Source organism: Bombus bifarius, unplaced genomic scaffold (assembly GCF_011952205.1).
Source record: "Bombus bifarius isolate JDL3187 unplaced genomic scaffold, Bbif_JDL3187 scf7180000007987, whole genome shotgun sequence".
In the NCBI taxonomy this organism is placed as follows: Eukaryota; Metazoa; Arthropoda; class Insecta; order Hymenoptera; family Apidae; genus Bombus; species Bombus bifarius.
The window spans coordinates 566321-593230 of NW_022884369.1; the positions used below are offsets into that span (position 1 = coordinate 566321).

The window sequence follows — 26910 nt, forward strand, 5'->3', positions numbered from 1 at the left end:
AGCAGTGGATTTTAAATCGTCCAAGACGAAGGTTTTCAAGCAGGAATTGATATCATTGACGCGTAAAAATATTTATTCTCCAACGAATAATTTTATGTGAATTGTGGAGGAGTAAAAATTTGCGTAGACCAGAAGCGATCATAACACAGAGTACTGGAACAACAGCAAGTGAGGAGCGATGTTGAGAATGCTCGTGGTGATTTGTATGCATAGAGTCACGTGTACATTTGACTGTACGTGGGAAGAATGTGTGTCGCGTGAAGTCGTTAAGAGCTACAATTGAGAAACGAGGCACAGATTCATGCGAATCGTCGAAAAGTTGAAAGTGAGAGCGATTATTACTATTTCACTATTAAAATTCGTATTTTTACTTTATTTTATTTCTCGCGAATAAAAACTCTGTCTACGATCCAATATGACCAGGTTTTCTAATAAAGATACGCGAGACAATACATCTTGCTAGTAACAAGACGAGAACGATGCGTCATTGTGGCGAATGATATTTCAATCGAGCAGGCGAAAGTTCGCGCCAGGGAGTTCTCCTATCAAATTCCAGGCTTTTCAAAGGGAAATTTCCGTGTTGAAAGGGCCGGATGACTCAGCTCCGCGCCACGGCTGCCTCAATTATATTCACGGTTTCAGATGGCCGAGTCATTAACCGCACGTGCTAAGAGCGCTTCTTAAAAAGCGGCCGAACCTTTCTCGATTATATCGCGCGGCTCGTAATTATCTCACCGAGGCGATTCACCGGAACCTTTTATTCGCGACTTGACCCTTTATTCTTCGCGGCCGCATCGGCCGCGCCGCTAACGATTATTTCTCTAGCCAAGTTCGTTCCAGCTAATTAGAAAAGAATCCAACTCGAGACCTGCAGCCTCCAGCAATTTTATTTGATCTCTATGGGAATATTCTATTTATTCAGATTCTATGCAGCAATATTTGTTCGATCGTAGCTTGTGCAATTAACGACGTGTTAATACTGTGATTATTCAAATTAATGATAATAGACGATGTGTACAGTTTCTTCTATTTTCTTGCTCTTGTTCAGTTTCTTTCTTCCATACCCTTATTTTACTTTATTCCTTTTCAATTTTCTTATCTTACATCATCCACTTCCTCTCCTCCTTCATCTTTTTCCCCTCTTCCTCTATTTTATCTTCTTCCCCCTTGTTTTCCTTATTTTCTTCCTCTTCCTTTCTTCTCTTTTATTCACCCATCTTTCCAATCTCTTTCTTCCATTCTAACGACATCACGTCATTCGTCGGTGAAGGATCCAAAAACTCAACGACTCTTGACCGAACGAACGTAGTTGCGGAACGACGTTCGTCTTGCCACTTTGCAGCGTATTACGCTCGAATTCGATTTGGCCCAGTGTCCGCGGCGATCGTTCCGTCGTCACGAGGACGACGTTAATTTAATCGGCATTCTGAAACGACCGGAGAGAGGATAGCCGGTCTGAAGGAGGATGAAAAAGGACACGGCCAAGGCTAAGGGAGAACGGGAAAGAGACAGAGTGGAGGGAGGTGGGGGGTGGAACACTCGAATCTGCAAGGGAAATTAACAATGTTTTCCTCTTGCTCTCCTTCTCGAGGATCACTTGTCACTAAGTAGTCTTCCGCACAGTAGAACATTCCACTTTAACTTTGCGCCCTGTCTTCATTACTTTGGTAACGGGCGCACGGCGTCGGCAAAAAACCCTGGCATAGTTGTATACTTTCGCGGCGCTAATTAGGACCTATCAGCAACGCCAGTTTCGTAACGACCCGCGCTTTGTAATTTAAAGTCCCCTATTCCCCTTCTTTCGCTGCGTTCGAGCCTCATTGAATTGCATTGCACACGGCTTTTTGTCCATTCAGCCTCTCGTTGTCGTTTTAATGCGTTAATTATCGTAGAAATTGAATTTTTTTTTAATCATCGTTCGTAATTAGTATCATTAGACACTTATGCAAATTTACATTCCACTGGGTACAGTCGAAAGAGTAAGCACTAGGCCTAGACAGAGATTTCTTTCTGCAATTACAAATGAGGACTACAAATGAAAACTAATATCATTGATATGTTTTAAATGTTCGAAAGGCTGACAATAATGTGCATTTAATCGCAAAATCAAAGGCGACGAAAATTTTCTGAAAACGTATTGCGTTTTAAAATTGTTTTTCTATAAAACACAGGAGATACAACTTATAATCTCTCTCATCTTTCCGTTTGTATATTTTTCCATATCGCGTACATTTTATACACTTTTTCTTTCATATCAACGCAGAAAAATCCGCGCACTAATTACTAGCCGTTAAATATTAAAAATCGGGTAAGAGAGTTTAAGCGTCTCGTCCAGTGTTCGACGGTCTGTTTCACTTAATCGATTCTTTGAAACTGGCGAAAACGCTGCTTTTAAAGGGATCGAACCGGACAGCGGCTAAGACGAGGTCGCAATACTTTTGTCCGCGAGCAATTTGCAAGGAGTTTTAATTAACCGTGTTTGCGAGTAATTTGGCGAAAAACGGAACTTTCCGTAGCAACAGATTTTCCCCTGTTCCTCCGCGTTAATAACACGCGTCTAACAAGCACACGTAAATTCATAAACACACGAATAACGCAAAGAGGATCACAGCCTTTGATAGCCCCTGGGACCGACCAGCTTGTCTTAGATGTCCGGGTTCTCTATTGTTCCGAGTCTCTTCAACATTTGAGCACCGTAGTCTCTGGCAATAATACCGAGTGTACAAACGAATGAAATTTTAAACCGGGGACAAGTAGTTCGCGTTTTCTACGGCGCCCTTGGGACCTGTAGCTTTCGCGTCGCGTTAAAGCGAGTCTCTGGCAACTTCGACCAAAAAACCAAGAAACTAGCGTCTCGAAAAGTCGCAGCTGCTGAAGCTTTTAGCGAAAACGAAACCGAATTTAAGATTCCAGTATTGTATCAGGCATAAGCAGAGTCGAGAAGGTGGCTATCAATACAGCGGAACGAAATAAATGGAGTGGCGGAGGATTAAGAGTAGATCGATTAAGGAAACGATGAATTAATTGAAAATTCGGTGGTGATCCCTTCCAAGAAAGATTGAGAATCAGACGTACTCCGTTCGCTCTTCCTCTAATTTGTAAATGCAGATGATCGATTTTTAGAGTACGCTAAAATCTCTTGTATCTAAACGAAGATAAGATTGTACAAACAGACGAACAGTTTTGATGATAGAGATCGACCAGTTATTACATCCTTCTTATCAATTCGGATAATGCAAACTCACGTTTGGAACTGTTGAGAATTGTGGAACACTAAGGTCACACTTAGAATTCATATTAAAATAGTTTTAGATTTATTTAATAAACGATTTCCAGGATCTTCGTCGACATACATTTGCACGCGTCTCAGCACTTCCTTTGTCTCGTCATCTTCCGTAGCAGACTGCCAACAGAACAGTTACATTCATCTGTTTTTCGCATACACATACTTCCACACACTCATATTCACATACGTGTGTCACTACTACGCGGCCAATCTAGTCTAGCACACAAAATTATACATATCTCAATAGGAACATTCAAGTAGTTGTATCTTCAGCACGTTTTTTTCACATATGAAATTTATATCGAGACAAATGGTAATGGTACAATATATTCATCACAGTAATTTGTTTATATCGACGAGATGTATCGTGCATACAGACCTGTTGTGCATTGAATTATAAAATAAGTATTCTTCAGACTCGACTGGAAGATGATCCCATTACGCTGTAAACCAATGAAACTTCTAATCCTTCAACTCGATTCTCCATCATAGGACACGCACAGAGGTTTCGAAAAGTGCGTGTTCGATATCAAAATGTGTCGACGACGCTCGCGTTTAATCTTTGACGGTGGATGAAAATTCCGCGAGATACGATGCAATTTCACGAGGCATCGTCGAGATAAAAATGACGCGATGCGGCTGGGTTGGCACGAGCAAAAATCGTCGTACAGCAGCGGCGCAATTTTAAGCTTGTCAGCGTTCTTGCGGGAGCAAGGAAGAAAACGGTCGCCTGGAACGCTGACCGTCACCGCCATTCTGTTTCGTTAAGCCCGTCGACGAGCGGCCCTCGTTGGATAAACCGTGCAACAAGCACGGGACATTATACTTTTATGGCAGCTCGTGATTATGTATCAACCAGACAGATTTATACGTTATGTATGGGCGGTATCGATTCCGCCCGGGCAACAACACCGGAATGCAACGTGCGTTGAGCCCTGTGGGAAATATGCAACGCCGAAGTAATGGCGTTCCAGGGCAATAGACGTTAATCCGGAATAGGCACCTGCCTGGCGGTACGTTTCCAACGGACGACTAGGGAAAAATAGAAGGAAACAAGAATGAAGGATGAAGAAAAAACAAAGACCTTTCGGATCGTGAATTATTAGGTAGCGAGAGCGTGAAGATTTTTCGAGGGTGAATGGTAAAGGGGTTTTAGGATGACACGTAGGATATGGCGTTTTGGGGAACGTTAATGGGACGTTTATTCCGGAGTCGTGTGTCGTATATTTTGTCACGAGCGTTGTGAACATTTTGCTTTATCCTTGCTTTACTTTTATGCTGTTTTCTTTGCACTCGTGAGATATAGAGAACAATATGACGCGAAAAATATTATAGTTGGTAAAAGTTCGCAAGTTTGTGTTTCTCGGATTGTTAACGATCGGGGAGGAATTTCTAAAGCTGTTCACATCTGGATTTGTACGACGTAGAAAATAACGATGGAGGAAGCGATTGATAAAAGCGTGTATATTTCTTCCTTTCGGATTTTTAATGGTCGAGGAAAATTCGAATCTTTAGAACGGAGAAAGTGATCGATGAATGTTTGTAGATATTATTTTTGGTTTGTTAATGATTCAAGAGAATTTAAATTTTCAGAGTTTTCCATATTATTACGAACGTATTACGAAGGTGTAATTTCAGATGGATCGTAAGTCGCGAGCGAACAGCCTGTCCTGAGAGAAGAAATATAGAGATTGCGACATTCCGAGGAACGTGTAAGACATTTTTTTAAAATGAACCATAATTTGTAAGGGAGAGACGCCGTGTCCGAGAGGGAAAGAGAGAGAGAGAGAGAGAGAGAGAGAGAGAGAGAGAGAGGTTAGAAAGGAAATGTGGAGATTGCGAAATTTTATGAAGTGTACCAGACACTCTTCACGTAAGCTGAGCTGTTCTTTGCCAAGAATGGAAACAAAAATTCTTTAAGGGAACGAACCTTGTATTAAATAATAGATATTTTAATCCCTTTTAAGACACGTGTCTTTCTTTTAATTAAATTCCCCCAAAATATCCAGACGAAGCGGAAAGATCATTCTCCTAATTGAATTACCAAAAACTACCAGAAATACCAGATAGATCTGTTCTCTAATGGAACTTTGGAAAATTATCAAATTCACTGTCAATTACTGCTTCAGCAAATACACAGCGAGACTTAAACGTTTATAATTCACAAGAAAATTATTTTCAAATAATTACATTAATTATTCATGAGTCGAGAAGGTGAAACAGTGAAAGAGTCGAATTAAACCAATATATATAAATCAGCGTTATTGGAGAAACGATTATTTGTCAGTAACCGCGAGCAATTACGTTCTCGAACAGTTCCGCTCTCCTTATTTCATCGAACAGATCCAAATGTCGTTTCAAATATCCCAAGAAACGATCGAAACCTCGGCCCATAAAAATCATAGTTTATTGAACAGGGTCCGTACTTACGCTCGTAGCTTTTAACGAGAACCGCCGGTCCAATTTTTGTCGGCGTTTGATAAATGGATCGCACGCGGGAAGAACGAAAACGACGGCCGCCATGAGATTGCCGCGCAGAATTCGCGCGTAAATCGCATTGATAACGTGCCAATGTGCAATCGTTTCGTCACCGATGCCCGTCCCGCCGACCGATTCCGATTCCACCGAATTGCGGAAGCGAAGACAAGAAAGAACGATCCCGAATCCCCATTTCCTGACAGAAAACCCCTTGTTCCGGTCGCTGAAAGGACACCGCGCTTCCCTTCCCTTTGTTTCCCCATCGTGCCTCATGGGAAACAAGGGAAATCGACGCGCAGAACGTTTCGTATCCTCCGTGTTTAAAGACTATTTGTTGGTGAATATTAAAAGGTGATAAGTTAATAGCTCCGAGAAATGAATATGTTTAATCGTGCAGCTTTCTGATAAACGCGGCAATAGATGACGCTTCTGGTGAAAGAGCCGTGCAATTCCAGGCGTGGAATAGCCAGCCGTATTTTAGTAACAGCAAATTTCACTGAAGCAGCGATTTTCAACCTTTCTCATCTCGTGCCACGTATGAACTATTTATTAATATTGTTTCTATTTGACGATCTAAGACAAAAAAATGTCAGTGTTCCTGATTAAGCAATCAGGTATCACACATTTAAAAAATTCTTGCAATACATTGGTTGGAAAATAATCAAAGAACGAAATACCATAGGCTGAAATCGGTCTATCTAAAAGTACACGTACACATAATAACCTCGATAGAAGCAAAGAAGATTCTCATTTTAAAGTAAAAATTGGAAGAAGGGAAGAGCGCACGTGGAGAATTGGCTTCTGAGCCAAGCATACGCCATGACACTTCGATGTTCACGTCTTCCTGCTACCTGTAACCCTACAAACCGTTCTCTCCTCTTACAGTCTTCATCCTCACCTTACTTCCTCATCCTACGTTTTCTAGCCACGTATCGTGAGTTTTGTCTAGCACCGTTACGATCTGCGAAAGTCGAGGGTTTAAGCGCAGCAAACCGCGTTTTATCGACACGGTGGTGGCACGAAGTCTGGCTCCCGATCCTCGTCGGGGAAATAATGTTAAAAGTTCATTCATTACTATCGACGAGATAAGGCGAACGAATTATGGACTCCTGATAGTATGCCCAGGAGAGGGATCGTGGTGTGCGATGCCGGTTCGTTTTCGTACGATATAAATCCTGGAACTGTAATTAGGTCGATAAGGCAGCATTTACATCTGGAAACGAGGTACGCCAGCTTTTTGTACTAAGACGCGGGATTGGATCGAACTTTCCATAATTGATAGTTGGTTCCGGTGCACCGTTCGAGTTCCGGTCGTGTTCACGATGCGATCAATACGTCCTCGATCGATCGACACGCGTAACCATTAAAAGTCGTTGGGCAACGATGTCGTAATTAAACCGAGACCTGCGTTCTTTCGATCACTTTCGGCTGAACTGTGTTTTCCTATCCTTGGAAAGTTTCTTAAATTTGTGGGAAATATGAAAGACTCGTTATTAAATATTTTTGTAACGTCTAAAGTATATTGCGATAGTCTCGAGATATTACAAATTCTCCTCTTCGTTGAAACTAAAGCAAAATTGAGATACAAAGTATTCGAAGACTTAACGTTTTGCCCTTCGACTTCTCGTTACGAATCTTTAAAAACGGTGGAATCAGTGAAATTTATACTCATGTTTCATTTTATAAACGATACATTCGAAAGGGTGCGAAGAGAAATTCCATGCAAATTAATAGAGAATAAGGCATCCGGTAAAAATGAATTTCCCTTTGACTTCATTTTCCGTGTGAACTTGGATGGTGTTCGTTTTTCCAACTGTCGACGCCGGTTTTACGAGAGTGACGAGTGAAATTCGTATTATTATCAGCATCGGACGAGACACAGGGAAGTTTGTTAATTTGTGAAACAATTTAATTACGAAGCGAAGGGGAGTGTGAAAATATCCCTTGCCAAGCTTTAATTACACAGATGCTTTGGCCCGGTTCTTGCAAAAAGCTTTGCCACTACGTCCCAATTTTATTTCGAAAGCGCTGTCGGCTACGTTATTTGTACGATATATTGTTTTATAGCAAACGCATATATAAATACAGATGACAAATATCGTTATTAAGTATTTGTTGGAAAAGAATTTCCGATTGACGCTCACAAATCAGTAATCAAGCAAGACAGAATTCAATTTTCAAAAACTTGTTTGTCTGTCAATGATATCCATTTCATTAGAAAACATACAAATTGTTGTAAAAAATAATTTATGATGTTCCTAAATTCTTGATTTATCACTTATAACCAGGCCTTTTACACATTATATCACTATATTAATTATTTTCATTTTACTTAGTTGTTTCTTTTTTATAATATATACGAGATATTTAATTTTAACGTATTGAACCAAATATTACGTTTCGTATTAGCAGAAAATCCCATAAAACTACCAGAAATTGATACTTAGGCGCAGACAGTTTTCTCGCTAGATCGCCGAAACGTTACACAGCGCACCATACAAGGATGCGTACGATATTCAATTTCTACGACAACGATTGTACCGCGGAGAATCGCTGGAAATTTATGATGTCTCCGCGTAGTTGCAGTAAGCCGGAGCTAAGTCACGGTGATTAGTCACTCGAAAAGCGAGTCGTGGTGCTTTTATCCGCGAACAACTTCCTGATCCGGACAATGGATGGTCCAGGGAATATTAGGATTATACTCGCTCGATCTTCGCCTTACTCTATCTGAACACGCTTTTCAGTTTCGTTCCGGCAATAACCGATCTCCCATTCAATCCGAATCGAACCGAAAAATCCGTGTAAATTAACTCGGCTGTAATTCTATTCCGAATTTTATTCTTTTTCCGTCTATTTCAAACGATATCGTCTAATTTTCTTCGCGGAGAGACAAGGCAATTCTCTTAAATTTCAATTTACAAACGATTCGAAATGCCACGAACAAACCAGGGTCGGGGGCGATCAATTTCACTACATCCCCGCGAGGAATCGCGCGTGTATCCGCTGAAAAACGGACAGATAATTCTGGATGCCTTGAGAATAGACTACGATAGAGCTGGAAGATTCACAGACAGCCTTGGTTCGCTTATTTTCGACCAAGTTGTTCCTTTATCGATCACTCGAGTACTTTCTTATCTCTGTTTTCTCTTCTTCCATGCGCGTCTGTTCTTCCAGAGCTCTTTTCTTTCTTAGCTTTGCAAGCTTCTTACGCATAATCAACGTCATAAACATACCATAAATTAAGCTGTTCCTCTATCGATCACTCGATTCCATTCTTATCTCTGATTTCTTCTCTTCCATATGCGTTTCTTCTTCTAGAATTCTTCTCTTTCTTAGTTTTGCAAACTTCTTACGCGTAATCGATGTTATAAACATGCTATAGATTAAGCTGTTCTTCTAGCGATCATTCGATTCCTTTCTTATCTCACATCCTCTCTTTATCGTTACCATTATCTCTTCACTGACACGCGCCTCTTTTTTCACTGCTCCTCCTCTCGTCCTCAGTTTTTCCGACCCTCCACGCGCAATCAACGTTATAAACATGCCATCTCGCTGTTATTCCAGCTCGTGCAAAGAATCAGAATGGACGATCTCATTCAACGCGCGCTCGTTTCGCGGAATCGTGTCGCGGAAATGATTGCGCAGCCACGGGAACGATGTCGTCTTTCAAATCCTTTCGCCGATGGCTGGCCTGTCTTTTCCGACGAACGACTGTTTACCCACCGCGATACCTTCTTTGAAGTATTTGACGAAAAGAAACCGACAGAAAATGAAGAGAAAAGAAACTTATGAGACAGGAAGTCGCAGAGGCTGGGGATGAGATTGAAAAGAGACAAATGGAGGAGTTCTAGCGTAACGAGGCGAACGAAGCGTGGAGGAACGGACCCTTCCACGAGAAATTGAGAGCGAAATGGAAAGAGGTGCGGGCGGAACGAGGCGAGAGGCAGGCGAAGTGTTTGAATCGAGATGAGAAATGCGACAGATAAGACAGAGACTCTCGAGCTTTCCGCGTATAAGGAAGGAACGTTACTGAGGATCGCTATGGTACAGAAATCGCCCGCAGGCTGTGCGATTCGCGAGGCTTCTCGCGCGAATTCGCCGATGAAGAGAGGAGAAGACCAGCTCGGGGAACTCGTATGTCGCTTGAACGTGCATATTCTTCGAGCACGGCCACGAGACGCTACGTGCTTCGAGAGGAAATGTCTGTCTGGAGAACGTGCCGCGGTTGCCCGAGAGACACTTCCAGGAGCGTGAATTTCGGGGCTTAGATGCGCGCGCCAGCAAAAGAGAGAAATCCCTCGATGAACGGCTATAGTCGCGCTGAGCGTCTACTGCAGTCTGATATCTAAATTATCGGTTCCTCTTCGAGTTTCTTTTTAGGGAAATTTGCAACTTGTTGTAGTTGCTCCAGGGATCGTTACTGTACTGATTACTCCAAAGGAACGATGCACTGTGGATGTTGTTTTTTTAGTAATTTCGAAGCAGTGGAATCTAAAATGTTGCTTTTCTGGAAGATCTTTGGAAGATGGAAGAAGACTTTCGATACTACAAACTAAATTCTTGTACGAAATCTGCGACGACAAGATTGATAAGGGATGTACAGTATAATGGTGAAAAATTGCGTAAGGATAGATCGAAGTTCGAAGAAATGAGTCAAGGTCATAATTAAGTTATTAAATCGTTAGAAATCCTAAAGTTTTAAGCCCATGATCTTTTCTATGGTTTTACAACAATTAGCCGTTCGATCTCAACTGTGAACGAAATGTTTCATCTCGTCCTTTTAATATTTCAAAACCACCCCTGTCTACATCCCCGAATCTCATTCAGCTTCTTCGATGAGGTATCCCGGTGGACTTATCAATCCTGGAAAATCTCCGTGCACAGAATCTCCTTACACTTTGATCCTCTTGCGTCACATTCCTGCGACTCACTTTCCAACTTCTTCTGGTTTTTGGTAATGGCTCATCAAGTATTCGCGGCAGATAAGGAACGCACGTCCCGTTGGTGCGAAGCATTTTCAGAATTATCTGGTACTCTTACTCTCAAGCTGAAGCCAGTCTCGTTCACAAAGACGCGGTAATTCCATTCCCTTGGCAGCCATCAAATTACAAACTGTATCGCGGCCATGGGAGAAAGAGGGAGGATGCTGGGGCCCAGACAGACCCTCTTGCGCGCGATCAGCTGCTAACGATACCAAAAATGAAATTAACCGACCGTGGAGGCGGGAAACAGAGGGCAGGAGGGAGGGGAAGGTTGGATCGAAGCTAATCTCGTCTGGTACAGCTATCTCGATATCCTTGACGTAAATAGATTACCGTGGTGACGTTAGGTGACGTCTGCTTTAACTCGCGAGACAGAGAGGCGGCTAGCGTCTAGCTATGCGTATATAGATATATCTATATATATGATATATAGGGTGTCCCGTATAAGGTAGTGTATAAATAAGTCGAAAATATACAACAAACTTTGTTCGTATAACGCTCCGTTTTCGAGAAAATCGAGTTTGAGCGTTTGTCAAGCGCGCGTATACCTGGTCGATTCTTAACTGAGCATGTTCAAATTCTATTTTCTTAACAACGAGAACTTAAACAGGAAAGTTACAGTGACATTCATGTTGATGATTAGCGGAGTTCACTTCGATTTCCTCGACGACTAAGTTTCCGACAAACAAATTTTATCCCACAAATTCGACTTGTCTCTGCGCGTGGAATCTCCCTCGATGTAGATTGTACGGGTCACCTTGTATATATATAGAGGGAAATCTATATTCAGGGGACGACGGTTGGTTTCGGGAAAGCGCGCGGAGGAAAAGACAGTGCGGCGAAGGAGTCGTCGTCGTCGTCGTCGTCGTGGCAGAGACAGAGGGCAAAAAGCAAGGGAGGACCGACGATAGAAAAAGAAAGGAAGGAGAAGAGAAGAGACGTAAGAGGCACACGAATGGGCGGGATTGGATAGAATTGTACAGGACACTGATAAGGGGACTCGGAAGGAACTGGCACGCTTTGACAGCCGGTAAATTAAAGTATATTTCCGCGACGCTAGAAGGCAGATGTGCTGTACGTGGTAATCCGGCAGAGATTCTGTGCCGAGATGAAAGGTAGACTCGAAAGAGGGAATTTTTTATGAACGAGATCGGTATGCCATGGAAAGGGAACGGGCGAAAAGAGAATACAGAGGTTGAACGAGGATGGCTGGAAAATGGTGTCCACCTGAATGCAAGAGACATCGGGACGGGAAGAAGTCAGCGGGGGGAGTAAAAGAAGTTGTCAGAATCAGATGAGAAGCACGGGGAGATACTGCCGCGGAGATCGGGCTACCTGGCTTATCTGATCGGTACACGGCCACGAAACGAATCGATGAAACAGGTACACAGTGAACGTGCGATCAGCCTTAACAACTTCCACACGAAATCGACGAAATCTTGCTTTTTCGTTCGATCGACCTGTCAACGTGCTTGATACACTGCAATGGGAAATCTTGCTACAGGTATATGTATATAGCTCGCGGTCGGTTATATATTGCTAGGGTTTAGAAGTTTTCTTCTGTGGCTATCCGCTGGGTCTTTTCGTACTTACGCATTATATATCGTTTAACTTCCAGCGGATGATTTGACGGATATGTGTGAAATCAAAAAATAAAGTGGCTGTTATACGTTGCGCTAAATCTTTCTATATTACGAGCTAGAAGTTTGGAATTGTTAGATGTTTCGCAGAAACCAAGGATTTATGAAAAGGGCTCATTTAGGATCGAAAAACCGAGAAGGATACACAACATAAAGGGATAGAAGAACATTGAACCAAAAATCTATTGAAGCAACGTAACAATTATTGGACACATTATATTTCAGTTTATTTTAATTAATTTTTTCAAGCGTGACACTGCACTGGACACTCTCTTAGATGCACCGTGACTCTTTGAGGATTACGAAAAATCATCAAAGACACAACTCTCTGTGATAAATAATATAATTCACTCGTCCCGGAGTACCATCTGAAACAAGGAAGAAAAAATACGTACAAGTCAGACAGAAATGTTTCCTATTTCCGTGCGAGCGTGCTGGTCGTAAAAGAGCGGAGGAGGCACGTTAATGCGGAAAACGCGGCCTTTTTTCTTATCCTTTGCAACGGAGAGGAGAAACGTAACGATCTGGACGCATCTCGGCTGCTCGAGGATACATAACGTGAATGGTAAAGACGACAAAAAGGAACGTCGACTATAAAGGGCCACGGGATGCTTCTGGCTGCGTTCTCGATGGTTCGAGCAAAAAAGCCGGTTTGAAAGGTTTGCTACTGATTTTACAAAGGGACACAAACCGTTTCAGGGTCTCTGAGGAGGCCGATCAGTATTCAACTGCAGGCCTTGGCCAGGGTCATGTGACGAGCTGGACATACACAAGATTTGCCGGAGATTCTTCAGAGTGTACAGGATATGCCTGGCCCGGTAAACTGACCCTACGTGCTCTGGCTCCTTTATACGTCATTCCCATTTCCGATCCGCTCGTTCTTGAGAATTTCGATCGGCGCACGAGCCAATTTATTCCGTACGTCGCAACCGAAACCCTGGACTTGTTTCAGCTCATCCAAGGCACGTGAGCCTCCACCGCGTTCACCTTACGAAAAAGAATCCTTCGTGTGTTTCTTTTGGTCATTACGCCATCTCGAAACGCTGCTGCTCTCTGATCAATCCCGACTTCGATCGATCCTACCGAACACAGACGTGATACTCATCTCGAAGTTCAAAGGAAATATATAGCGAAGAATGAAACGAAGAATATGTGTGGCATCGTAATTTCGTGAACAAATGCGGAAGATTTTGCGTCAAGTGATAGTGAATCGAGCTTATGCTTAGATTAACGTATTGGTACTGAGTGAGGGTTAATTTCGAGAATGTATACGTAGATGTGATGTCTGTTGTCGTGTGGAAATTTCACTACGTGTAACAGAAATATGTTTTTGTTCTTAAAAATGCAGCGTGAGTGAGGTGTGAAGGAGCTCTGAATTATTCGTTGATTTGTAAGAGTCGTCAAAATTGAACATATCATAAGACTATATAATCGCTGTATTCGTTATCCGTTGTCGTAATATTTATCAAACAATTAATAATTACACATTCCTACGAACAAATTTCGTAAACGTTGAACATTCGAGTACTTTTTAAAGGATGAAGTATGTCGTTTGTGAGGTAATTAAGTCGAGAGAAGGGTGGATCTATGTAAAGCGGTTCTCTTTTCACGTAGTCGGGGGAACGTATGACCACATGGCAGAAAATTATTAGACAGCGTAAAGTTGAAATTCTGTGAGACCGCTAAGCAAAGGTAGGGAAGCGTGGTAAGCTCCTAAATCCCCGAATACTATTTTTCAGCGCTGCAGTTCGCGCATGTTGGCTCCTTATTAACATTGGCTAATGCTGAAGTGGCCCAACAAGCTGTTTACATGCGGTGGTTTTAGGAGGTGAAGGAGAGAGAGTTACTTCAGTATGAAATGTTTCAACGTGCATTCGCGGGAGACTTCTATACACATCTCAAGAAAATGACGTTTACCCGAGGGAAACGTACACACAAACGCCCTAGACAGAGGAGGGCCATGCGTCGTTGTTGCGCCACGAGACGGCAACCCCCCCAGCACCGTGGCCCGCCGCGTTGCCATCAAACGCTTTACGCTCGATATACTCTAAACAGATTAGTAAACACATACGATGCGCTGTAAAATCAAGGAAATTTGTTAAAAAATTTCTTAGAAATAAAAATAGCAGGATCGATGAACATTAAATTAGAGGAGCTTCGATATTATGTGTATGAAATCTCTAAATCTGGGAGAGTACAGTATAGTTGAGGCGTGGAAGATTTTTGAACGAATCATTGAGTTGTGAAAGACGTTCAAGTAGTTCGAGTCGTTAAAATTAGAAAAGAAAGGAACTTGAAAAAGATTTCGAGATTACGCTTCTTTGTACTTTTGTTAGAAATTTCTATGAATCGGCGAAATAGTTAAAAAATTAAAAGATCAAATTAAAAGAACAAACTCTATTTAACTTCGTGCGTCGAAATTTAATATCTTCCCTATCGTCTATCTCTTTTACGCGATTTTTCAATCAGGCTACACATGCATGTTATGTACATATACGATATCATATCGTATAATATAACAGCATATTTATTACTGCTTATACTTTCAGTGTCGATTTCATATTCAATTTGTTTGTATGCATTTGTAATTTGTTTACTACCACGCGTTATTTGTCCATATTTTCCAACCGTTCATATACGACAGGGCATAATATTATGGTAATGTATGTCCATATATGTTGGAAATATCAGCAATGGTACATTCGGGCCGGAGCGTGCTAATCTTCGATCTAACTGGAGTCCAAACGTCATGGCCAGGCGTTTCCCATTGAAATATTCCAAGACTACTCTTTTGTACAGCAAGTGAAGCACACTTCCCTAGGTCAGTCTGTCACGAAGCATCGACGAATCGGATTAATTCGTGGCAGGAGGATGTTCTTATTCACCGCGTGACCAACTGCTTTTCACGGGGAAAGGTCGTCATTGTATCCCCGTATCTTTTCATTCCAGATCGACAGTCGCGGCAGATAAGACTAACTGACTGACACGAATAGCATCAGGGAACGACGGCCAGTGGGCGGACAGCAACAGCCCTTTTTTCTCCGCGGCTACTCCAACCTCCCCTGTTCCATTATGTCGCGTGCACTTCCACCCTAACCGATGCTGAAAAGACCGACAATTTGCCTGCGCTCTGTTTCGTCGTTGTTCTCTTCCCTTTGCCCTGATATCTGCTCCTTTCACGTTGCTCGGATTCCTGGAAAGAGTGGCGAAATGAGAGTGTCCACGGGACACAGGATGGTGTGGAAAGAAACCAGGAAAAAAAGAGAGGGGAACTCGCGACACTCGGTGTTTTGTAGCCCAGCTTCCTACGACGAAGGGTACGCGGCGTCAAGGAGAGCCGGAAAATGAATGTCAGCCACGAGTACCACTCCGGCCCTCATCAGCAGATTCCATTCATTTACCTTCCACCTACCCTTCCTACCTTTGCTCTTTCCGCTATCCCCTTTCCTATGCTTTATATCACACGCTTCCGCGGTACGTTCCGTGTCCCTTAGAATGGAAGTTTGTTTCGAACCGGTGGAATTGTAGTCGATCGAAAGTAGAGCTTTTTGGGCTTCCAATAATACAGCGGATTACTCGTGGAAATCATTTTTCAGGGTTTTTGGGGGATAGAAATGGCCGTGGAAGATAACGTTTTTTAAGAGACATTTTCTACGAAGAATTTATGAATGAGGCTGTTTCTAAGCATTAAGACACTCGTTTGAATCATTTCTTTGGCTTAGCTCTGTAATTTTCACCACGACTTCAACTCTGCAAATTTTGCCACGACGCGACATCTGCGTCGGTTTACCGTAAACGAATTCACGGTGCGCGCATAGACCCAGTGAGGAAGGGTTAGCAGTCCCTCGTCTCTGCCCGGAAAATCGCGTAAGCCGTCTCGGTATCAGGAAAAGTATTTACATATCCGCGTTTCGCGAGCGTGCCAGCCCATCAACTCCAGCATTTTCACGTAAAAATGTCGAAAAGCGTAGCCTAGCGCAGTTCGCCAAGGTGTATGTACACGCCTACGCTTTGTAAGTCTGAGTTTCTGGAAACGTAGTCTGCTTTGGTAAGCGGCTTAACCGATCTTAAGCGGCTTCGCGTGTCCCTCTGAGATTCTTGCCCGTTCACCGGACACACCTGACGCGACGCAGGTGAAAATATCTGGAATGTTAGCTCGATTCCCTCGCGACTTTTCGTCTCTCGAAACATGGTTCAGCCACGGGTCACCGGGGATTCCGATCTCATTTCGAACGAATAAACCTCCACGTCGACATTCCTCGGCGACGATCCATTCTCATCCACAGTGCACGAGCCTTTGTCAGCGTGTTAATCGTCGGAGTAGATCTGAACGCCAGGATGCAGCGCCCCGTCGAGTTCGTCCAGTAGGTTGGATTAACTGTCTGATGATTATCTTACGGACTACCATTTGGACCGAGGATTTCGCGTTTGGAATGTTACACGAGTTCTTTCGAAATGTAGTTAGAGTTGAGTTATGTTGCTGGACGTGGTGATCCAATTTTAACAATACGTGTGAAATTTAAATTGTTTGTTAACCCTATTATTCTTGTAAATACGTTCTTCGATTCTGCCCTCGCTATTTCGACTTAAGACTACTGATCGGTCTAATAACAAGGCCAAATTTGAATATCTACAAAACTATATAACGCAAGGAAGAAGACTATATTATTCAAAACATCAAAAATGCACCGGTTATACTGTTAACATTGCACCATTCTCATAAAGAAATGTACTGAGAATCTGAATTTCAGACTGTATTAAACAAAATTGCATTGACTTGTGTTGCCTATAAATTATCACAGTAAAACCTTGGTTTCGTGAGTCCTAATTTGATCCTCGATAGATCATATGTTTAAGACTACTTCGAAGAAACAAGAAATTCAGACAACACCATACTCTGATTCCAAGGAGAAGGGCCAGAAACTGCAACGTAAAATCCATTTTTCTGACTCGCAGCAGCGAGGATGGGTTCAATCGAGAATCCGGGTCGTGCGATTGCGAGTTTACGAGAGTCTGTCTTGGACATCGGGTTTTTATAGGCGCGATGGTTCGTGATTGTAAATGATAAGGCTTTCGTGAAAAAATTTACGGTATATCGAAGCTCGCTTCCACGATCGTCAGAGGCAAACGCCTGAAAAAGCCCAACAGAACGAACGGAAAGATAAAAGAGAAAAACGAAGCAAAAGTCTCTAGTGGACCTACGAAAATTACGTGCTGCTAGTTTCTTGGTTCTCGAGGGCAAAAATCCAGGAGAAGTTCATTCTCGAACACACGAGGATCCATAGCTACCTTTTTTTGTCATCGTACTATTCTTCTATACTATACTCCTGTCATTATGCTATCGAAAATTACATCGAATCAGTGTCTTGTTTCGCAAGATTAAGACACTATGTCACTGTGTTATCCTTCCTGTCTCTCGATCCTCGCCTCTTTCCAACGTCGTTGCTGTTCCCTTTAGCTTTCTCGAAAGGTGGCCCAACCAGCCACGGAAAATGACGAAACGCGGCGTTACCAAAGTTGCGCACAAAACGCATTATACACGACGTGCTTCGCCGAACTTTGTAAATATATCCGGTAACAAATACGCGAGGAGAACGTGCAACGAGGGAGAAACTGGGTGAAATTGTTTCCATGAAACGTGAAACATTGTAGGCTTCGACCGTATAATCCCGTCGCGATGTTTAATTACGAATTTTAATAATGGTATTGTGGATGGCAAATAGAGTGCTTCTTTAACAAACGATAGCTCTCTGTAGTCGCATGCGCTGACTTTTGTTCCAGTATTTCGCGTTTTGTTAATGGTTTCTGTCTGGAGAATAGAAAAGGCGTATAATCATGGAAATTTGATTTAACGGTATATTTTACTCTCGCATCTGCCTATAGTTTGATTTTCTCTATTGTTTCATTTCTCCTAAAGCTGAATTATATCGCATTGATACTTGTAAAAAAAATTAATTATCTGAAATTATTTTTGAAAAATGATTATCTGCCAAAGCATTCAAAATTATAGTATTATTGATCATAGTTACATTGGAAGTTGAAATCGAAGCAACATCTGCTGGACCAAAGTTACTTATGATTCATGGGAAGGAGAAGGCAGAGCAGGGTTTCCATCGCGATAACCGCATGGAAGCTTTCTCCCTTGTACACTAAACGACACGATCCTTTTGTCCGTGACTACGGCCCGTGACTCGACAGTTTCGTTTGATCCTTTAGTATTAACATTTGTACAACATTATAACCGTATTACATCCGTTGCTACAAGGGCAGCGGGCTACTTGTGTTGGGTCGTAACAAACTTTACGAAGCTCACGGTACTCCCACATCTCGAACACGTATCGGTGTTTCTGATGTTACTATTATTCTAGATAGCGCAGGAAATACAAGACCTCTCGCGTATTGTAATTCCATTCCAACTTCTAAATCTATTTCTTACGTATAGTTTAGATTATATCATATCAGATACACATAGTCGAATTATTATGCTATAATAACTACATATAACATAATCAAATTTTGTCAAGTACTAATGGTAGAGATAGCATTCATCAACCATGAATGTTATCTAATTCACGAGATAAGTATCCAATGAAAAAACCTCAGCAAAGTACTAAATCCTTTTCCGTGGTTCAAATTAACCTCTTCCATCCTCATTTTCCAAATATTCTAACAGAAAGAACCACATAATAGAGGAAGATAGTAAAGTTTCCCTCGAGCCAGCGGCATTAACGTCGACTTAAATTTCCCATATAAAAATCCCAGAAAAATACTAAATCTCTGTTCATAGTCTAAATTAACCCCTTTCACCCCTATTTCCAAGCGTTTCCAACGAAGAAAGCGACGAAATTGGACCATCGTGGAAATCTCGTTCGAGAGGATCAAAGAATACTGACCCGGGCATTCACGACCCAAGCGCCATTGTGTTAAGCACAAGGGGATGAAAACTCGATCCTCGCGGATTTTTGCAGGAAAAAGCGCAACCATCACGCGAAGGGAGTTGCGGTGAATGGAAGTTACTCGATAAAACTATCGTTGCTGTTCCCGATCGTCACGGTCGGACGTAGCCGACCGCTTCCGGGGTCCCAATAGCGTAACCGTGCTTGTTCGCGGCCCATAACTGCCAAGGGACGGTTCGTGCCATAAGTTATCGGGACGCTTGGCTGCCGTGACATTTTTCATCGACCAGACGGGAAATCGAAGGGTGTGAATGGTGGATGAAATTCGGGATTTCTAACGGTGAAAATTCAGCCCCGTTGAGAGTGACTGAATGACGGCGTTAACGGTCGATTAAATAGGAAATGGGTGAAATTTGGGCGCCGCTTGTAAAACAGATGGAATTGTAGAGTTCCGATACTTACGTATTAAGACTATCGAAAATTTTTTCTTTTTTTAACATCGGTCATACGAAACAGGATTTAAGAGTGTTGATAATTAAATGTGATTCTTCAGGAGTCTACTACATATATCCTTCTATTCGTATATTAATCTTTCCTTCCTCTGATTTCTACTAAACTATTACATTTCAATCTAAAAGATCTTTTTTGTATCCTCTTATCAAAATTTCCACCGTTCCTCTTTCTATACTTTTTCGTTCTAATATATCCCAGATTTCCTTCGACAAGCTACGAACAAGCGACCCAAATTTCCTACAAGTTACACCACAGGGACGATGCTGCGAAGACAGTGAGTCGTCGATTAAGTCGTCGATGAGCCGAACTTTAATAAAGCAAGCGATTCAACCGTCCCGTTGTATTACGTATTTACGTAACAATGGTTCTCGTCGCGCTTCAGTTGACAAAGTCAAGTCCCACCATCAACGCCATTTCCTTCAGTTTCACGATAATCTGCCTGGCACGAAGGGCTTCTTCGCGTAACGACGATTGTCATGCGGAACCTCTGTCGGCGACTGTATATCGCGGCACATCCCTTAATCGCTTTGCAAATGTCGGTCACGGATATCGGTGACACAATCATGAACTGCGTGGTCTGGCGTCCCCCTGGGTCGCCACTGACTCATCCTACTACGGCACAGTTTGATAAGTGGATCCGGCCTCCTATGTCCGGACGACGCATATATCCAAGAACTATATTTTTCAGTGTCAAAAGTAAGACGATTTCCAGCCCTGCGCGCGGTTCTTACGCTATATAGAGCAAAAGGATGAAATCGTAGGATCCGACGCTTGCCTCAGCGACTTTCCTTCGAGTTTTTCGTGGCACGAATCTGGAACCGATGGGACATTCAGTCTAGGGTGTACTTTGGAAATCGATAAAATGTTTTTCCCAGTTTCGAGGGGAAAAAGGGGGATGACGTCGGGTGATAATAGGAATAGTTATTTATTACGTATTTATTGAAGAATGCTAGTTTGAGTATTGAAAGTGTATTTGTTTCGGCATGGATGGCAATGGAAATTGTGAGAAATGTTATTTATTAGGTATTAGGATCGTAGAATGTAGATTGTAGAATGTGAATCGGAATATTGAAAGTGTAATCTTTTTGGTATAGAAGGTACATGATGCGTGATTCCCATGTGTGAGGCAGATAGGAATCGTTGTATTTGTGCGAGTTATGCGATGTATTCTAGAAAAAGAGTATCTGGATGGAGAATTGGAATACAATCAAAAGTTTGTCCAAGCGAAGCTAAGATACGATTCTCTCCCCAACCAGAAAATCGATGTATTGAACTTACTTTCCTATCATTGCGTTTTATCTCCGCCTGCGAGAGGTACGCGGAATAGCTTTTAATCGCTTGCCAATATTTCAAATAATATATCAGCACCAATAAGTAACCAATGTACACTTATGAAATGCGATCTATTATCGATACTTTGTCCTATTCGCTGTTAAAAGCTTTTACTTTAATAACATCGATCTATTGCTTCATTTATTTTTCATGAGATCGTCGATTTAGCTGTGGTAAATGTTATGCCCGATTAGCACCAACAAGACGAGCAGCATCTCGAAATCGGAAAGAATCGGACGAGGTTTAACTGGCCCCGTAAATTTATCTTAGCTTAAATGGTACGTTACACGGAAGAAATTCTACGTATCGCGGTTTCCGCGATTAGAGAGGAGGACGAGTGCGAATGCGGGCGATGTGGTAATTCTCGAGAAGGAAACACAGTAAGACTGATTCATTTTCGTTGAACTTAGATAACAATAAATACCCATTTTCCTTTTCGCCCTTCTTCCCCGTCGCCGGTATCTTTAATCAGATTTAAGAGAGCTCAGCCAGAAAACCGCTTCTCTGTCTTCCTGGCCGAGCGCGTAATCGCCTCGCGCTCTTGTTTAACAGCCCGGGCCATCTCTCTGAACCCTCTTCGTGTGCAATACGCGCAATTACGATTGTTCGAGTAACCGGGAATCGCTATCCGGACCCGATATTTAACTCGCGTTCTCGTGACGCTTTATATCCGCGCGGTGACCCCGCAAATTGCTACGTGCCAGGATGACAAAAGAACGCCGGTGGAACGGACAGAGGAAAGGGAAACGAGCGGCCGCGCCGCGCCAGCAATTAACCCGTTGTTAATTAAATTAACCAAATTACAGACACGACTGGGGGGATTCTTTTCCGCGGCTTAAATTAAGCGACCCGAACCCGCAATTCCTTGCAGCCGCGCGCCACTGCATTTACCTCGCAGCGTTTATTCTCTCTCTCTCTCTCTCTCTTGCTATCTCTCTTTTTCTCTTTCTGGTCGACCAGACGAACCAACTATTTACTCTGTGTACGTCTGACGCTTTACCTCCATATTTTCTTTTTTGCTCGCGAGATCGTTGGCTGCTGTAAAGTTTCGAACTGTTTTACGGAAACCTTCGTTGCCAGTTTTAGTTACGAGATTCCTATTGTCAGCGCTGGATGAAATGGTATTTTTAAATCGAGATGTAAGCTCCTGTCGCTGCATTGTAGTGAGGTTTATACCATGTTGCAAAATTGTCTTTGGTTATCTAAATGATTACAGTGGAACTTCGTAATGAGAGTCTAGTTAGTGTCCGACTAGTGTCTAAATCTACTTATGTGAACGTGAAATTTTGTTATACGATTAAAAATATCTAAAACTTGCTGATATTACTTATACACGGGTCTTCGTCTAATATATTATTCCATTTGAAAAGAACAAATCCAGAAAGCTTGTAAAACGTACGTATTGTAGACGTATGAATCACAGGGAAATTGTAAGGAATCATACGAAGGAAAGAAGAATATCGGCAGTCGTGAATGGCCCATTTCAATGAAAAGAGCGTATTCCTTCCATTCTTATCCGTATATCGAACATTTATATTCGTTAATAAAACTACTATTCCACCTCGAAGTCGTGACAACCTGCACCTTTCTTCAGACCTTAATTACCCAAGCGAGACCCATCGCAGAAAGAATTTTACGAGTCTACTTATATCTCGTAGCAGTCGTTCGAAATCTGACAAACCTGCACTTCCACGAGTCCAATTACACCGAAACAGTTCCAGCGGACGGTCGAGCGCAATTCTTCAGCGCCAATATCGCCGTGCTGGATCTCGAAAAGAATCTCTTGGTGGCACGATTTCGAGGCAGCGCGTATCGCGTGAACCAATCGACCGGGTATATTTTCGTCAGGCCACGCCATAAAACGAATCGCGGTGGAAGGAGTAAGCGAGACGGAACCTGGTGGACCAGTGTCCGGTAGCAAGACAGGCATTGGCTGCCGGTCGACAAGACAACATGCAACGAATTCCTCGTTAATTGAGATGCCATGGACGACTCACCCTTTAACCGGCTTCTGAGGCCAACAATAAATACTCGTTCTCGTGGCGGATGTTATCTGGCGACGACGTATCTTCATCCAGATTCAGGGTAAAATGCCGGCGGTCTCCGGGAACACCACTTCCACGTATACCAGCTTCCGCCGTCCCTCATTCTTTTCGGTAGTAATATCACTGTATAATTACAACTTCTGCGGTTACGACGAGGGCCAGCCCAGGCATTTTTCTTATCTCCCTGTTGGTCCGCCTGCAGGGGCCGCTCTCGCATCTCCTCGTAGCCTTGGCCACGGCCACTTATAGCAAACATAATAGGGTTCTATTCCGAGACCAGGTTTTCTTATCTGATGTACCGCGACCGGCTTCTCCCGGGACGGACACTTATATGGCCCGTGTAGCGGAGCACGATGCTCCGCCATTCGACCAGGCATTTTCCTTATTGGCCCTCTTGCAGCCACTCCGCCCAGCAACCCTCTTGCAGCCAACTCATCGCTGTCGTTTTCTTTCCCGTAGCTTTGCGACCACCGAGACAATTCGACTACTTTTCTGAATATAGGTCTGGCGTTTCTACTAGTTTCTACTGCCTCGCAGCGGTAGTCGTTTTTCGGGATTATGGTACTGGTAGCTCTGGTGACCTGGAAAATATATGGGAGGTTAGATTTGGAAGATTTTTCGAGTTGTTCGGGTTTCGGTATGAGGAGTGCGTCGCGCATGACTTTGACATGATTTTGGAGAGTATATGGAGTATTTAAACTGCGAAGTTGTAAGTAGCTATTACAGGTATACGGTCAAGTTGATGAGTTGAGCGGTGATTGTGTAATCTGCGCGAGTGTGATAAGTTTCATGACGATTTCTTTAAACTTACGTACGGTAAATACAAAGAGATATGGATGTATTAAAGAATGTATAGTATCGACTAAATTTGAAAGATTAAAAATACTCGAACTTCGTACACCTGGTGGAATATATTTTATAATCGTTAAAATTCCGGAAACGGCAAATGGAAATTAAGGGAGGAATATCGTTTTAATCCCCGTATAAACACTGTATTGTATAATTAATTTGACAAAATGAATTATTTGGACCATACATTATGAATTTATTTACGTTTATTATTATAAAATCTAGATATAACAGTAGTTATAAATCTAAATTACGTGTATTTTCCTTTCACCAAAGGTTGAATCAGAGTTCGCTGTAACGCATCTCTTTATCTTGCGATTCTCGACGATGAAAGAACTAGTCAGTCCAGAGGGAACGATACTCGACCACGCGTTAAGATTTATATGATTTTTCCCGTAATAATGACGCCGCTTTGCTGTTTATAAATTCATGCGTTCTCGCCGCGGGAAACGAACAATTTATGTGTCTCTGGCGTGCCACTGTCGAACATTTTCCCACGGTGAACGTAACGTTTCTCATACAGTCACCTGGACATACATATATACGTGGTCGCATACGTGTACCTTTCTCTACCTTCTTTTTTTTTTCTTTTTTTCATTCATTGTCCAGGGGCCAATTGGATTTTTTCTCGAGCTGTGCGCGACGCATCGAAATTCTGTCGCGCGACAGAATGTAAAATGTGGGCCAATATCGACGTGTTAAAAGAGAAGATTAAAAGAGAAGTTAGCAAGGGAAACGAAAGTTTGTCGTTTACCTTTTTCGTACACGATTAATTGTTTCCAAATGGAGAGACACAGGAGAGAAAAACATGATAAGTCAGTCATATTTCTCGTATTTTATAGAAGAGCAATTTAAAAAATCGATACGTTGTCAAGCAACTCCACGCCAAAACAATTTTGCTAATTGTTTTCGGGATTAAATATACGATTCTATTATTTAAAAAATATTAATAAGATTCGTGAGTCACATCGATTGTTATCAATTAAATTAAACTAACGTAGTAACTAAACAAATATTGTTTCTTTATTAGAAAAATGTTTTGAGTTTATAATCTATTATTCAATTATTTCATATTAAAATATATTTTTTCAGCCACTTAAGCGACATGAAAATTAAAAAACTAACAAAAGTGGATATATCAGATATCTGTCGCCTGATCTTCAAATGGAAGAAATATTAATTCGAACAGTAAATTCGATCAAAAGCAAATGGTGTAGCTTAACGTGACCCAAATCATCGCGTCAAAGTTCGTAGTATGATCCGGATTATTCCATGGAGGACGATGTGCAAACGATCATCGCATTGGTATCGATGTCGTGTCCTCAAATCTTGATGAAGCTGGTTATAATGCCGGCGGTAGCCTGAGATGATTTCCAGAAACTACGCCGTTTGTACAACCACAAATTCTAGCTACCAATTTAACTAATGACATCTACTTGAAATTCACTGAGGCATTAGTAAATGATTCTCGATAAGTCATGTTCTTACGACGTTATCCATATTAATCGTCTAATCGGAAATTGATTAAAATCTGCGATAATAGCGATCACGTTATCTCTAAAATGTTATGAAAATTCGAGTAAGAAATTTAAAAATTGTTCCTGACGCGGTTATACTCTTAAATTGGCTAATAGGTCGTTATTGGTGTTAACTATGTCTAACCGAAAATCCATTAAAACGACTGTATTTTACGATAATCATGAAACTGATTATAATTAGAAGTGAAATAGCAAATGATATGAAACAGCAAAATCTAACTTTTCTTTTTTAGCGAAAAAGGAGCCAAACTTCATACGGTATGTGGCGAGAAAGAAATTATATAAACATTGAAATAATTTATCGCAGTGTTTCGAATTATCGCAAAGCAGCGCTATCCTCGTGAAAGTCAATTAGACTTTGATTTTAAAAAATAAAAGTATAATACACAAATAAATAAATTTTACGCGTTCACAAAAATATTTTACCTTTTACTTCTCCTTCGAATCTGTAAAAATGGGGAACGTTGAATGTTCATAGCGTTTAAATTATAAATGATATAAGTGCGAAAGTTAATAAAAATGCATCTTCTATTTCTACCAGAAATGTTTATCTTTGACATCTGTATCGTTTATCTCACATAAACTCCTCGATTCGCGTTATCTCAATTTACTATCGCATTATCAACAAAACACAAAGGAAAGTGAAGTAGGAGATCTAGAAATGAAGTTCCTAAATATCCCCTAAAATAGGAACGGCTCTAATGAAACGGAACAAACTTGAGGAATTCGTGCCTCGCGATAAAATAACCTGAAGCTGGGAGTAACTGGGAATCTTGAAATATGCGGCTAGAGGTGGGAACGCTACGGGCTTCCGGTTACCGGGCGGCAATTAGTCGGTATTATTAAAAGGAAAAATTTATACGCCGGGTCCACGGACGTCTGGCGGGTGTTTGCTAAATTGTTTCGCATTCTTGGCCGCCGTTAATAGAATTACTCGAGTTTCGACGCGATATTCTGCAGACGGTGAATGAATTAAGACCGGAACGAACGAGAGAAAGAGAGGCGGAGAGGAAAAGAGAGATACAGAGATGAGAACGAACTCTGGGTCCGTTTCAACGGTGTCCTTCCGGCGATTCCGCGTTTTCGAATCAATCGAGTTACAGCCGGTGAATGAGGAAAATGCGCGAGTAATTGCGAACGATGCTGGCGAGGCTGTAAATTTGCCAAAAATCGCGAACCGGTTAATTAAGGTCGGCTTGATCGGAACAGCCACCAAGATGAGGGCGCGATCTCATCGAGTTTAATTAAACTTGGCTGATGATCATCTTCTCTTCTTTTTAATCATTTAATTTCATAATCTTTCTATGCCCATCTTTCATATTTTTCTATATTTTTAGAATATTTTAGAATT

The 26910-nt window shown here is 42.0% G+C and overlaps 1 protein-coding gene across 1 annotated transcript in view; it reads right to left on the minus strand.

Annotated features, from left to right (window-relative positions):
* LOC117205301 overlaps positions 1–26910 on the minus strand; it is a 101180-nt gene that overhangs the window by 39524 nt on the left and 34746 nt on the right. Inside the window, exon 3 of the mRNA XM_033443573.1 lies at positions 23125–23753. Within this exon, the coding sequence (XP_033299464.1) occupies positions 23349–23753 (405 nt within the window). The 3' untranslated portion in view covers positions 23125–23348. The remainder of the gene's footprint in view (positions 1–23124; positions 23754–26910) is intronic.